Genomic DNA, 14,276 nt, shown 5'->3' with positions numbered 1-14,276 from the left:
GAAATGTCATTATGCATTTTAGATCTGCAGAAGAAAGAAAGAGAGAATAAGGTGTTCCTATTCTTCCTGAAAAGGCTTGGGCTTTTTGCTGATGAAGAGAGATTCAGAAAAGGCAGAATGGGATTGTCAGTTGGAAGAACACGCAGTCAACAACTGAGCATAGTGTGAATAAAATGTCCTCTGTTATTCAGCTGTGCCCCTCTTGGTTTTGCACTGCTGTAGGGAGTGGTGGAGAGCTGGGTTAGAACAGCCTTCCAAATACCATGACTTTGATGAGGGTGTGGGGAGAGCTAAAATTGATGAGTAGAAATAATGCTTCAAAGATGAACTCACAAGACAATAGTGCTTCATATCTCAGCAGGAGGTGGGGATGTTGGGTTTGGGTTTTTACCTGCATTATAAATATGATAGTTAAGAGTTACTGGGAAAAGTTGAAGTGTGCTTATGCCAGATTCTGGGAACTGAAGTTCGAAGAGTAACGAGAAAATGAGCACCTCCAGTTCAGTCAAGAGGTCTTATCAAATATATGAAACACAGTAATGGTAAGATACTAATCAATCCCTAACTCCCTGGCTCCATCTGGCAAACTGTCCAAAAAGTAAATAAGAGTGTCTAGACTGGGTTGCATAGAGGCCACATAAAACAGTATAACTGTGACATTGGCCAGTGTCTTAAGGGTGTAAAAACCAACAAATTTAAAGTGCCTCAACCCTTATCATATGTTAGCTTTTAGTCAACAGATTTTCAGGAGCTTCTTCATCAGGCAGATGTATCTTGATCATGCTTAAGAGTTATCAAAGCATTCCTCCCGCATGGGGGATAATCCTTGGGTTAAATTTGATGTATCAAAAATTTAAAATATTGCTAACAGCTACAGAAACTCTGTATGGTGCACCCTTTAAGAAAAAAGTTTCCATGAAGACACTGACCCTGACTTTCTTAGTCTGACAATTGTATAATACCTGCTGCTAGAAATAAGCACTTCCCTATTCACCATTAAATTAAAAGTCCTTCTTTAAAATAAATTCAATCTGAGGAAGTTTAGAACTATAATTAAACACTATGCCCTTCCAATTATTCCTTTTAGGGTAATCAAGAAAGTGCTGTAAGTGTTAGCAACAGAAGGAGAGTACAGTAATGGGCTGCTCTTTATGGCTTAGACTTTTATAGATGATTAGTGACTTTATTTCTTGCTGAAGTAACAACACTTTATTGCCAAGTATCTCTAAAGTAGAACACATAAGGCCCATTTGTTTTGAAAACAAAAATTATAAAATAAATATATCAATTGGTGGGTAACTTTGAATTATTAATAGTTTCTAGTTTTATAACTGTGCATCCTATAGTTTGGCAAAATGAATATGCATAAACCTAATATTAATGTTAGGTTGCATGATCATAAAAGGAAATTCATTATTAGATTGTCTGTCTCAGTAAATTACCTTCCGGAATCTCAATTGTAATGTTAAAGATTGCAGCAGTGAAGCTGAATATTCCAGTTTACTTACATGTGTTTATAGATGTAAAAACAACTCTAAACCCAGGTTTTCTAAATAAATCCAAATTAGAGTTCAAAAAATCTGTAATTTGTTTTGTTATTTTCCTGATTAAATTCTAAGAACATTGTATGTATAGTAGAGATTCCCGAAGTCTGATGCTGTGATTATGTTTCACTGGCATTGTTTAGACTTTATATGAAGTCTCTACTCATCGAAAAAGACTGGATGTTCCATAACCATTATAGAGACCAACATGCAAGTGGCTGGCTTTCCAGTAGGACATACAGATATATATGCAATTTCCTCAGTGTATGTAATTTAGCTGGTCAGAAAATAATTATTCATACAAACTTTAGAGTTACTTTTATGAATTTACCCTGGAATTTTACGAGAAGCTAAAGAGTTCATTTTGACGTTTTACAAATTATATTATTCAACTTCATTGGTTTAAAAATAAGTAGATATCGAAAAGTTTAAAATCTTTATTTAAAAGAGAGGTTTCAGAATCAACTGACTAATTAATATAATTTGACACTATAATTCTTCAGATTATATATCTATTCAGATTATTCTGATATTAACTTTACAAGTTGTTTTGGCTAAGGAAGAATTTTGAAAGTTTAATAAGCTTTTGTGCTTGAGAAATTATTTCCTCGCCCACACATACTCATAAATCTTACTAATTACGAGCTCCTAGCTTTACTCAGAACATGCCACTCATATTTGTAACATGTTTACAATGTAAATTCATTCTTTTTCATTTGCCATGCTGTTTCAAAATAGGATGCAAACAGAAAGCATAAGAGATACTTATAGAGTCCAAGATTTATTATAGTTTAAAACCTGTATTCAGGAAACGTGCTGTAACAAATACCTACTTCTAAGCAGGTGCTTACAGCTTGTTCAATTTAAGCAAATGCTTAAATTGTATAATGCTGAATCAGGACTAACGGACTGAAAGGCAGAGAAAATCCCATATATTTATCTTAATATATTAAAAATTGTATTATTAAAATTGAATATCTGAACTGTGATACTTCTCACTGCTTGCTTTTATATTGAGGGGACTTGTTCTTTCTCACAGTTTCCCCCCTTGATCACTTAAGTCATTTTCCTCTGGTTTCTTACACTTGCCTGCACTAGACACAGACTGCACTGAAAGAAGTTAAAATGACTTCTATACTTCATTTGATGTCAAATTCATTGGCCTGAGCCAAGTAAGATGCTTGGCTCTATATCAAACTATATGCTCTATATCAAACTTGATGATATCACAAGGCTTTCAGCAGCAAAATCATCAGAAATTTTTAAAAATGTGGCTGAAGCTTCTTTGCTAAAATTTCGAATTCCAGTACAGAAAGACTATATTTCCTTTATTTCTTATCGACACTTCCCTGAAATCACTTCCTTCTGAAATTTGGCTCCGCACCGATTGCTGTCCAAAAGCTGGTGGTGGCATAACGAAGTGCTGCTGCTGCTGCTGCTGCTGAGTCCTTGACATTGCTGGGCGGTGTCCAGGGCCTTTGTAGGTTCACTGCTGGAGATGCATCTGCTGGGGAGAAAAAGGAAGAAAGGAAGGAAAGAAAGAAAGAATTAAAATAGTATTGTGGTGTTATTTCTCATGATCATTTAAAACTGATAGTCTCAGACAATGTAGCTTATCAAAAGAATGGAGATTGATAAAAGACCTTAAATATATTTTGCTAACAGTTTTTGCCCAGCTGAGATATCTGTTTGCAGAAGATAAAAGAAATATTTAAAATAAAGTTTGCTGCCTCATATCCTCAATCATGTACTGAACTTTAAAACTCAGTTTGCCACTATAGTGTGGCAGAAACAGAAAGCCTTCATTAATAGCGTAGTTACCTCCTGAATATTGCAAGTGATTCATCTAGTGGGATTCCTAGCTCTGACATAGTGGATCACAGTATAATATGTCAACAACACAGCCTCACATACCGTACTGATGTTTTTTCTGGGTTTAACCATGCAAGCAAAAGCTGGTCTCTACAAGATACTGGGTTATAGGTCAAGTCTAATCAACTACTAGCAGAAATCTTTGATTCTTCGACAGTTCTTACAGCCAACAGGGGCTAATGCCTGCTGTATTTGCCAAAATCTTTGTTCCAAACCAGAGCAAAATGTTTTTTTAATATTCAGGACTACTTGCAAACTATTGTTAAATATGTTACACATGATCTTACAAAATTCTGCACTAAAACAACTAGCATGCTATTATAGTGATCTGAGAACAGAAGATATTTTAAACAGAAAAGCTCTTTTTTTCCTTTCTTAAGCCTTGCTAGGAGATGATGACCACTGCATTGAAGTATTAGACACTAGTGAACTAGCTCAGCTGGTTAATCTAATACGGTGAAGTTTTGAGCAAAGGGAACCATGACTATAAAAATATCGTGGCTATTGTAGAAGATCAAACTAGCTCTTTCTTACATGAATTTTATTTCTCTCCACAGGAAACAAACAAAGCAAATTCATGAACAGCTGAAAGAAACACAGAATAGGAAAACCTACAGCCTAAATGCTTCCAGCATGATGGCAAAGTCAGAGTGTATGGCACAAAGCCGAGTCCAGCTGCAAAATGTAAGTAATCCTGCCAGCTACAACACTTAATAGCCTGGCTGAGTTCCTGCTGCTGATGGCAGCACATCACCATGTTGCTATTAGCATCTGAGCAATGGGAACAAGAATTCTCACCTCTTTCATAAAATGTTTTCTATCAGGAAAACACCAAGCAGGGATTTTTTTCTAAAGTTATTTCAACGGATCCTGGTACATTTTGTTCACGTAATAGACCTTGAGCCCCCTAGCTCTGCATCCAGCAGTGGAAATTACTATTATAGTTTCTGGCAATACCTTATCTCATATGTATGGTTTATAGGAGAAGTGGGGGTCTTTGATCTTAAGTGATTTCAAGTCTTCCAATAATTAATGAACCTGCATGAAAAAACTTAGAGAATTGTCACAGTTAATTCAGAGAAAATTCAAAATCTAGAACTAAATTTACACATGTAAACTAGTGCCCAAGGGAAAACTGTAGAGATGGTCTCATTTGCTTGGGTCTTGAGTTACAGGGGTTTTTGATACCAGAGACTAGTTTGTTCAAACTAAATTTGAAATTTATTTAGTCATTTTCTGTATATAGTTATATGTAAGTTAATACAATCCCACAATTATGAAATACATAAAGCGTATTTGAAGTAAGGAACTTGAACGCGACCGATTTATTTAGCCCTGGATGCAAGGTATTTTCCAATGCATGTCATTCTCTTCCCCCTGGTCTGTCTTATTTTGAACAAAGTCTTTGGAACAGCTGAGAAGGATCCTGGTAGCAACATAATAGGAAATCACAAAAGATGTATTGAAGCCTTTCTAAATGCTTAACTCTTATTTTTTTTTTTTTTAAAAAAAAGTATCTTAGTTTTGGTTAAAGGGCTGACTATCTTATTTGCCAGATTCCATCAAAATAGTGGGAGTTTAGCAAAAGTGAGCACTCATGCCCACTTAGCCACATATGTCTTAACTCCTGGTTTACATCCAATTAATGTAGAAATAAGTATAAGCCCTTTTAACCAATTCAGAGTAAGCAGAGCCTCCATGCTATGACAGAGGAGTTGTCAGAGCATTGCTTGTGTTCACTAAAAGTTTTGTTTTATAGGAGCACCATTGTGGTCATGATATGCTTTGTGGTTCAGGAAAAATATGCTATTTCAAGAAGAAAGATAGCTCCACTAAATTGACATAATCACAGTTTAGGGAACCTTGTGCAATTCTTTGTTTCACTTTCAGTTCATTCAGTCATATATTATTTCTAGCCCCTAAAAAAAAGCTGTTGGGAGTGTTTTTGGGTTGTTATGATGGCAACAAAAGGTAAAGCTTTTGTGATCCTTTTGTTCTAACAAATAAAGTAGGTCTTGGTTAACACTAAGAATATGTTCTGTGACTTTTTCTCACTGTAATTCAGTGCAATATTTTGTCAACCCATCATCACAATGAACTATCTGATGTCTTCTGAGCAGCTGACAAACACATCAACAAGCTTTATTTAAGTCTTTTTCTTTTGCCATAACAATAGCCATAATGACTGAAGTAGCAGTTTGTAGATTCCAGTTATTAGAGATTGAAGCCCATTATTATTATTTATTATTTTAATCCAAATTTGCTTTTCAGCTTTTAATGCTGTTAAGACTGGCATTATCAGTGCTGGTAATTAACACACCATTTTCTTGTTCTTGTGGCTGCTTGCAGGCAGCTGTTTTCTCCTTGCCATTAATGTATTTTCCCTTTGGGAGCAAAGATACCAAGGAAGAAAAACAGAATGACCTTGTGCAGGATGTAGCGTAACAGTGCAGGGTAATAATGGTTTCTGTTGTTAGCAAGATTTTAGTGCAGGAATGCATGTAGGCAGTTCATGAAATATTTACAAAACTTGGCAAATTGGAGGGGGAAAAAAAGGACAGGGGCTATGGCAAGGCAGCAGAAAAGAACTTTGAAATGGTATTTCATAGGAATGGCTGAGGGGCTCCCCATCAGAGACCACTCAGATGGGGTGGCCATCAGAGACCATATCTGCTGGGTGGGAAAGGGACCGGGCAGTGGTGCGGCGAGGAGACTGCTCCCACTGCTCGCTCCTGCGGCTGTGCCTTTCTGCCCGTCGCTGCCGGGATGTGATCTCTCTGTGATTCCCATCTTCAGCTCCCACCACATGGGCTTGGGGAGAAATCTTAGTTCTCTTCATTTCCAGGAGCCAATAAAGAAACTTAAATAAATTAGGGTGGTTTTTTTCTGGAGACTAGTCCTCCAGTCTGGTGTTTTGGTTTATGTAATTCTGGTAGCCGTTTCTTTTCCCACTCCAAGTGCTCCTCTTATATGGGAAAACTGTCTTGGTTGTACGCCATCTCTCTCTCTTTCCCTAAAGGATTCTCCTGTATTTTTCTCCTGCCTATTTTGTATGGACCTGTGATGCTTTCAGGTTTTTCACCCTGCTTTTTCTTCTTCTATAGAGAAGAATACATTAGTGTAGACCTGAGAATAGTTGCATAAGGTTCCTTATTCTCAATGACTACTCTAATAGTGTCTATTCTGAAAAAGCCGTCACATTTTGACTCAGAGGTTGCTACATTTGGATCTTTCCAAATGCTGTGTTGCTCTGGAAAGAGGTTTTACTTATTTCCAAAGACCTAGGGTATAGCAGATAGTGTTTCAAGTGGTTTGTGCCTGTAAAGAGCTTGACCAATCTCAGTGAAGTACTTTTTCGCCTCATCATTCATTTTTTCCCTTTTTACCCTTGACTGGACTTTAGGAAAGTAATTATTCTTTGTTACTTATTTTCAAAGCCAATTTTGAATCTTTTTTAAATGAGAGAAGCCATGTGAATGTATCAAAATACCAGAAAAACCACACATTTCGTTTTTGAACCAAGTATTAAAATGAATTACAAATTTGCATTTTATTCTAGCCTAACTCATTATACTTGCAGCTGTTTGCATTACTGCAGAAGGAAAAGGGCTTCAGACCTCAGTCCCCACGATATCCCACCTCTATGCCAATTAAAACTTCTTTACAGTAGTGTGATTATGAGAACCACATAGGCTCTGAATGTTTACTTTTAAAACACTCTCCATTTGTATCAGAATTCTCCTGCTGCATCCTAGACTACAGATTACCTTATCTCAGAAGGCAGTGTTTAAGAAATGGATTTGAAGTGTTGGACATTCCCCCAAGTTCATTAAACATCCATATTGCAGGATTGCTCTTTCAGATGTGGATATTCAAGTTAAGCAACAGGATAGTCAGAAAAAAATGGAGCTGGCCAACTGAAAAATGTAGGCTTTTTAGAACTCCATTTAAGAAGTTACTCTCTTTGGGGTTTTTGCCCTCTCTGATCAGCAGGGTAAACCCAAGCAAGGAAGAATGGCCACATCGCAGCACCTCCCTTGGCAAGCCCCGGGGTTGAGGAAGAACGCAAGGAGAGTTTGGCTTTTCAGTTAAAACATGGATGCCTCCCTGACATTTGCTATATTGCAGGGAATAAAGCTTTTTGTTTGCATTGACAATATTTTGAAGTATCATATGCTTTTCCTTCCCACACTCAAATGCATTAGATCTCCTCCACTTCCTTCCTCTGCTCAGTTGTGATTCTGTAAAGTAAAAAAAAGGGTTAGATTTTGTCAGGACAGCTGTATTCTCTCTGAACGCCTGCTGCTCATAGCTGGTAATTGTGTTCATCTGTGCCGAGTCTATTTCTCCTGGTGCCGATTCCATTATTTTTTTAGGGATACAAATTAGATGAAAAATACTGTATACTGTAAGCAGGATTCATAAATAACTGTTGGAACACAGCTCCTAGTATTTCTCCTGAATCTCCTTCAAGTCCACTGCTTTTCTCAAATATTCTGGCAGCAACACACTTAATTTCTTGCTAGGTTTTCTAGCGTCTTGGATTGGGATACTAATGCACTGATAATCTTGCTATAATTCTTCAGTCAGGAAGAGATAGATGTGCCGGTTTTTAATGCAGGATCTTTGAGGTACACAGGGAATTCAGATTTATTTCACCTAATGCATGAAACTTAGGACTTCCTAATATTACCCTTCCCAAAGGGATTATATTATTTTCAAGAGATATTTAACAAATGTGCTCCACAAGACTGCAGCAAACGGTTCGATGTCCTCAGAGGCAAAAGGAAGTAAATTGTCATTCTCAGCTGCGCTTCTCAGAAAGACAAGTGCTCTGTGCCCCCTCATACACCATGCAAGGGGCAAGAGGAGGTGTTGTGGCCCTCTTTCTGTTTTTCTGTAGTTCACTAGTCTTCATGAGTCTTGATCATGCTCCTGATTACTAGCTCCTTTTTCCACCTTGACTACAGGGTTTCTTTAAATTCGCATAACTTGACAAATATGTCATGCAACAAAAAAAAAAAAAAAGGCAGCTGAAGCCTTGCCATTCCTTTAGTGATTCTGAGAGTTGTCATGGTTATTTAAAGTGGCCTTTTTCACCCTTGTGGATTTTAATACCTTCTCCCATGGTTCTAGGTGGATCTATTAATTCCCTATCACTTTCCCTCTGAGGTGGTTAATATGCTTTTCACACTGTAGTGTGTGGTTCACTTTTCACTACACTTGTTTCTAATAGCTTGCAATCACTAGCTCCAGGTTTCTGATATTCTTATAATGAGAGGGAAAAAATGCTCTTTTTGTGTCTTGTTGCCTTTTGTTGATAGTAGTAAGAAATAAATTCTTTTTAGTCACTGTGATAGAAATGCAATTAATATATGCTGAGCACAGATACACTTAAATCTTTTAAAAGATTACTGTATGGTTTTGCCTGAGTTACAATATGATTTATCAGCTAAGATCAAGAGCAAATTTCCCATTTCTATATCGCATGACTAGTTAGGAAGAACTGCCAGAATAGACAAACTTGAATTTACTGGCCTCTGTCTAGAGCTAGTGTTGGCAACAAAGCATATAAAGCATATGGGAACAGCTGTAAGGACGTTAAAGGTACCACCTGATGGACTTTTGTGCGAGGTCAGCCCATCCAGAAAACTCACTGGCTCTTTACCTCCTTGAGGCTCCCTCTCTAAATGTAATTTAAAGCTGACCGCTCTGCCTTCTCAGTCCTTTTTGAAACGAAATCCCCACATCACCTCTCTTCCAATGCCACATGCATTTCTGGACTTTTTATTATTACTATTTTGGGAAAATCATTGAGGAGGAAGAGCTAAGAAAAGCCGGGGTGAGGGATGGGTGTTTTGTTTTGCATAACACTAGGACAACAGTGTCAAGCTATTCTATAGCACTTGATTGGCATTTGTTATCCATGGATCCTACATTTTAGAATAAAAAATACAAGACATGGAGCAGGGGAATTACGTGCTCACAGTCGTACAGTAGGTCAGTGGCAGAGACTGATTTCTTGTCTCCTGGCCCAGGCTGCCGTTGCAGATTTGCTTAGCATTAACTAGCAGGGGGTGGAACTTTATTGTCAAAGAGTTGAGTAATTGTACATAAGAGGTTATTTTCTCCATGAAACCGTGAAAAATCGAAAATTTGCAAAATGGTTTATTTTTAAATGCTATCATTATTCTTTAATTTATTTAGCCATACGCATCAGTGTTTCTCAGTAATTGCTCAAACAAGCACAAATAATTAAGCAAAAAGACAATAAAACCATAAAAAACCAAATAATACAGATAAGCTTTCAGTGATGCTTTCAACCTACTGGAGCATTCCTTTGAAAGTGTTTCACAGCTTATTCTCCATCATGGCTGAGTATTCAGCAGCTCACCACAGTCAGAGGGCTCCACAGAGCAGTGGGATGGGCTCTGCTGGGATATGGATGGGGAGTAACCCTATACCGTACTTCTGGGGGCACCAACTGATACTGCTGTAAACTCACATAAGTCTGAAGATATTTTTCTCCAGAGATGATCTCAGAGAAGGGATGTGTCACTTATGGTTAAGCTAAAGGAGAATAAACCCAACTGTGTTTGAACCTATTAAAATCTATGAATAATGTGATACATCCAAATAAGTTCAATTACATTGTTCAAATTCTCTGTATATTCACACCCTCAATTTAAATTGTGATTCACTTTTTCATTGTAATTAATGTTATGGCTGTTATGGTAATCGGCAAGTGGTGCATCTGAAAATGGCATATAAGAAATGTTCAGTTAGGGGGAAAAAATATCCTTTGCAGGCTGTGCCTGGGTGGTGTTGGGTGTTGGACCTTCAGTATAGTTTGCTAGTCAGCATCAGAGCAGCTTCTGGGAGTCCTGGTTTTCCTCAGTTGTGATGGGGAAAGACTCTATAGCATCGCTCCAGCCCACATCCACCTTAACCATGGATGTAGCAAAAGGCGCAGCTTATCTCTAATTACCCTTTATGATTCACTTCATACTCATGGTCTTACAAGCCATTCGGACCTTCAATTTAAAATCATGAACAAACACAAAAAAGGACAGAAATAGCTTCCTGGCACTAACCCCCCATTCTTTACATAGCTCAAATTGATTTATTCAGGTCAGAAATCAAAGATAGTTTCATTTCTGCAGCTGGCAGGATAACTATTAAAGTTTAAAACCTTCACAGACATGAGTACCTTAAAAATCATACTTCTGTCTGAATATTTTATCTACAACATTTAGAAGTGACAACTAAGATCATGGTAACTGAAAGAAGTAAGAGTGGAATATGTTTCATCTTATTATTTCAGTTGTGTTTACTTCATGCATGCGGCAACGTTTTGCATATTGTCACTCTCATAGCTTTGCCTTCAGAAGCACGTAAGCAGTGATTTTGGCCCTGTTTATGTGGGTATTTCACACAACAGAAAGGGGGAGAAGAGCACTGGAGAAAAATTTGAAGATGTTTTATTTTATCTATAGAAATCAGTCATAAGAAGCCTGAGTAGATGAACTAAAATTGCATGTAACCCATTTTTAAAAGAGAGTAATCTTGTATGACTTTCCGTTTTGATTTTGCTGAAGTCTGGGGAAACATAGATAAGAATAAGTGAGAATCAGAAAGTAATTCTGTATTTTTAAGGAGCTGTTGGTCTTTTGTTAGACAACAAAATAATTACGAAAAAGAACTGTACTTTAAAGGAAATCTTACTATCTTCTCCACGAATGTTTATGCCATTGTATCATAGCATGGTATTTTTTACCACCGTGATTTTTTTTATATTATTGTTATTATAATTTGTATTTTCTCTCTAAAATATTTAATCATGTAATAGCTTCCACAATACCAGTTTATTGTAAAGATAACATGGATATCTAGGTATCTAGTACTAAAAATACAAACTCAATATAGAAAGAAATGGATTAAAGAAAAACAGACCAATTAGTTTTAGTGCAGGTCATTGTAATGCAATGTAAAAAATCTGCAAAGTGCATTATTTTTCATACCTAAGTGGATATATGGGTTAACCTCTCATATCTCTGAGATATTGCCCAGTAACCACTAACAACATTGATTCTTCTTCCAAACCAAAATGCAGGTTTTTTTATATTTTGACTTTGTGGCTCCATTCAGGATCAGAGACACAATTTTTGCCGAATTTCCAGTTGAATCACAAAGCAAGAAGAAGAAAATCTGTTCTTGTTCATGTCCGGTGTCTGCTTTACAGACCTTTGTGTCTCGCTATGAACCCAGAGACTGCCCTACGCCTACAACTGTCACAAGAAAAATTATGTTTACACTGTTCTTACTAGCACAGATACTCCCAGGTCAAAAGTTTCCAACTTGTTCAGAATGGATATCTGGCTCTATGGATAGGATTCAAATATTTTTCTTACTTATCTGATGATACAAATGCTGTTTCTGTTTGGCTTTCATAGTTACCCATGCTGATAAAAGCAGTGTTTGACTGAAATCACCAAAGGACCCAAGAAGGTGCTGACCGTCCTCTGAGATGTGTTTCATGATCTCAGTCCCTGCGTGGACAGACACAAAAACAGGCTTTTATTCAAAGGGATCAGTGTTCCCTATCGTTATGGGCAGATCAGTCAGTAATTTTGCTACTAATGCAGATATCAGCATTTTGATGTGGAGAAGGTAATGGGGATAATGAGCACCGGTGCTTTCCACTATGTAAACAATAGTGAATGAATGTATTTCTTGCAATGCCTAATTTTAATTTAAAAATGGGTTAGAGCACTTCTTACCCCACTCCGATATGTATTCTGATTGAATAGCATCAACAATGTACTTTGCCTTTTGTGTATTAATTAATTTTATTCTCTGTGCCACAGTATTCAAAAACAGATAGGCATCCTGGGCCTATTCTGGACAAAGTTATGGAGTCTAGTTTTTCAGGCCCTCAGTCTTTCCCGGAGGCCTTGTCTCCCGACAGAGGAATGCAGCCCATCAAGCAACATAGGTAAGCAAACGGCTGTCTGATGGGAGATTTGGCAGGCTGCCGAGGGGTGTTGTTGGACTGGTGATATGTGTGCAGGATTATTGCGCACTGTGACTAGGAGAGATGCTGAACGATACGGTACCAACAGAGCCTCAGCCGACTCATTAAGCAGATGTCCAAGCATTTTCTTAGCTGCAGACATAAAAGGCAGTAACAATGCTCACCAACTTTATCTGTGTTTTGTAAAAGTCCCAGAGGAAGCATTTAAAGACACCATCCAAGCTGTAGACACAGACCAGTGAATGAAACAACTGTAGTTTGAGAAACCATTAAAAACAAGACTTTCCTTATCGATGTTCATGAAGTTGATGACTCATTTGCTGCAGAAAGACATGGTTGCAAACTTTCAGCCGTTCTCACTGTTTCTTTAAACAAATAATACTTGAAATTAATAATGACTTATTTATGAACACATGGTGGCCTTTGAAAATTAGTCTTCAAAAAGTTTGGATGGTTGTTTCCAAGAGATTAAAAAAGAGGAAAGTCACCCATCACTGGATGGCATTTGGACTAGAATTCTGCTTATAGTCTTTTTGGATGAAAAAGAGTGCAGATGCTTCATTACGGGACTAGAAACCAAACTCGTGTCTGGTATAAGCAATAGTGTTGGTGGAATGGCAGTGCTAACGTCTGGTCCAGAGCATACTGAGGAAAAAGGCCGAGAAAAATGAGTTCAGAATTTTTTTAGCTAGATAATCTGGACGGGAAGACTTATTTATTAAAAGGATAATTTTTTAAAATTACTAAAAAAAAGAAGTCTGGGACTGCGTGAGTTTATGATCTAGCTTCTAGTAGTATTTGGTGCATTTTCATTGCAGTCTCCAGTCAGCTACGTGTTCCTTCTCTTTTGAATGAATGACTTGCTTAACCTAGCGAAGTGCAGCATATGAGCCACAAAGGGATATTTGGGTCCTATCTACTTTTACCTTACTTAAGCCTTTAATTTGGCATGAAAAAAATAATGCCAACTGTCATGTCAGGTCCATTTCTTAGGGCTTATTCCTTATTACACAGAGATTTTCAAAATATGCTTAATAATTTTACTGAACATAGATGAACTATGGAACTGTTGCCTAGAATTATTTACACTGAAGTTCTGGGGTAGTTTTATCTCCATTTAGTCAAACGGCGAAGTTCAGAAAAAACACAGTGACATTCCCTTACCTTTAATAACATAATTGCAATATCCAAGTTTGAAATGTTTTAGATGCTGTGCCATGGTATTACCTAAGCTGAAAAATGTGGAAATAAATTAAAGACTAAAAATGTTTCTTCTGTTTATGAACATCACTTAAAATAAAAGCTGAATGACTCTCCAGACTCCCTGTTTTCCATAGGGAAATTACAGAATAAGCCACACTGAATTTACAGTGAACTCGTGCAGAATACCAGATTGCTCATTTTAACACCTTTGCACACAAAATCTCTCTTTCCTAGAAAAAAAGAAACAAAAAAACCCAAAAAACCCCCAACAGTCATCTTATTTGCAGATGTCAAGTACCAGACTATCTTAAGAGTCTTCACTTCAGAACTGTTTTAAGATGTGGAATGACTAGCTTAATTTATAAAGAATTCTTTTTGTAGTTTTATAACTTAAGATTTATTATACAAGGCCCTTGCTTTATAAAACATGCAACAGATTTGAACATTTAAGACTGACAAGGCTGTCTTTAATTTATGCACCATGTGACACCTTCCTAATTTACTCGATTTTTTTAGTTTGTAAATAGTGTTCAATGTGGCCAAATGTGGCCAAATGAGGCAACTTCGATTTTTACTGGGATACATTTTGTCCTAAACATCCCTTCATTCCATTCCAAACCTGA

General features: G+C 37.1%; 1 protein-coding gene across 1 annotated transcript in view; it reads left to right on the top strand.

Annotated features, from left to right (window-relative positions):
- The window catches only part of NRG3 (neuregulin 3), a 420,580-nt gene that overhangs the window by 389,944 nt on the left and 16,360 nt on the right, over positions 1–14,276 (top strand). The window contains exons 6-7 of the mRNA XM_075154338.1: positions 3,974–4,100; positions 12,284–12,411. Of these exons, the coding sequence (XP_075010439.1) occupies positions 3,974–4,100; positions 12,284–12,411 (255 nt within the window). The remainder of the gene's footprint in view (positions 1–3,973; positions 4,101–12,283; positions 12,412–14,276) is intronic.

This window comes from Calonectris borealis, chromosome 7 (assembly GCF_964195595.1).
Source record: "Calonectris borealis chromosome 7, bCalBor7.hap1.2, whole genome shotgun sequence".
In the NCBI taxonomy this organism is placed as follows: domain Eukaryota; kingdom Metazoa; phylum Chordata; class Aves; order Procellariiformes; family Procellariidae; genus Calonectris; species Calonectris borealis.
The sequence above is the reverse complement of the archived record's forward strand: the minus strand, read 5'-3'. Positions and strand labels throughout refer to the sequence as shown.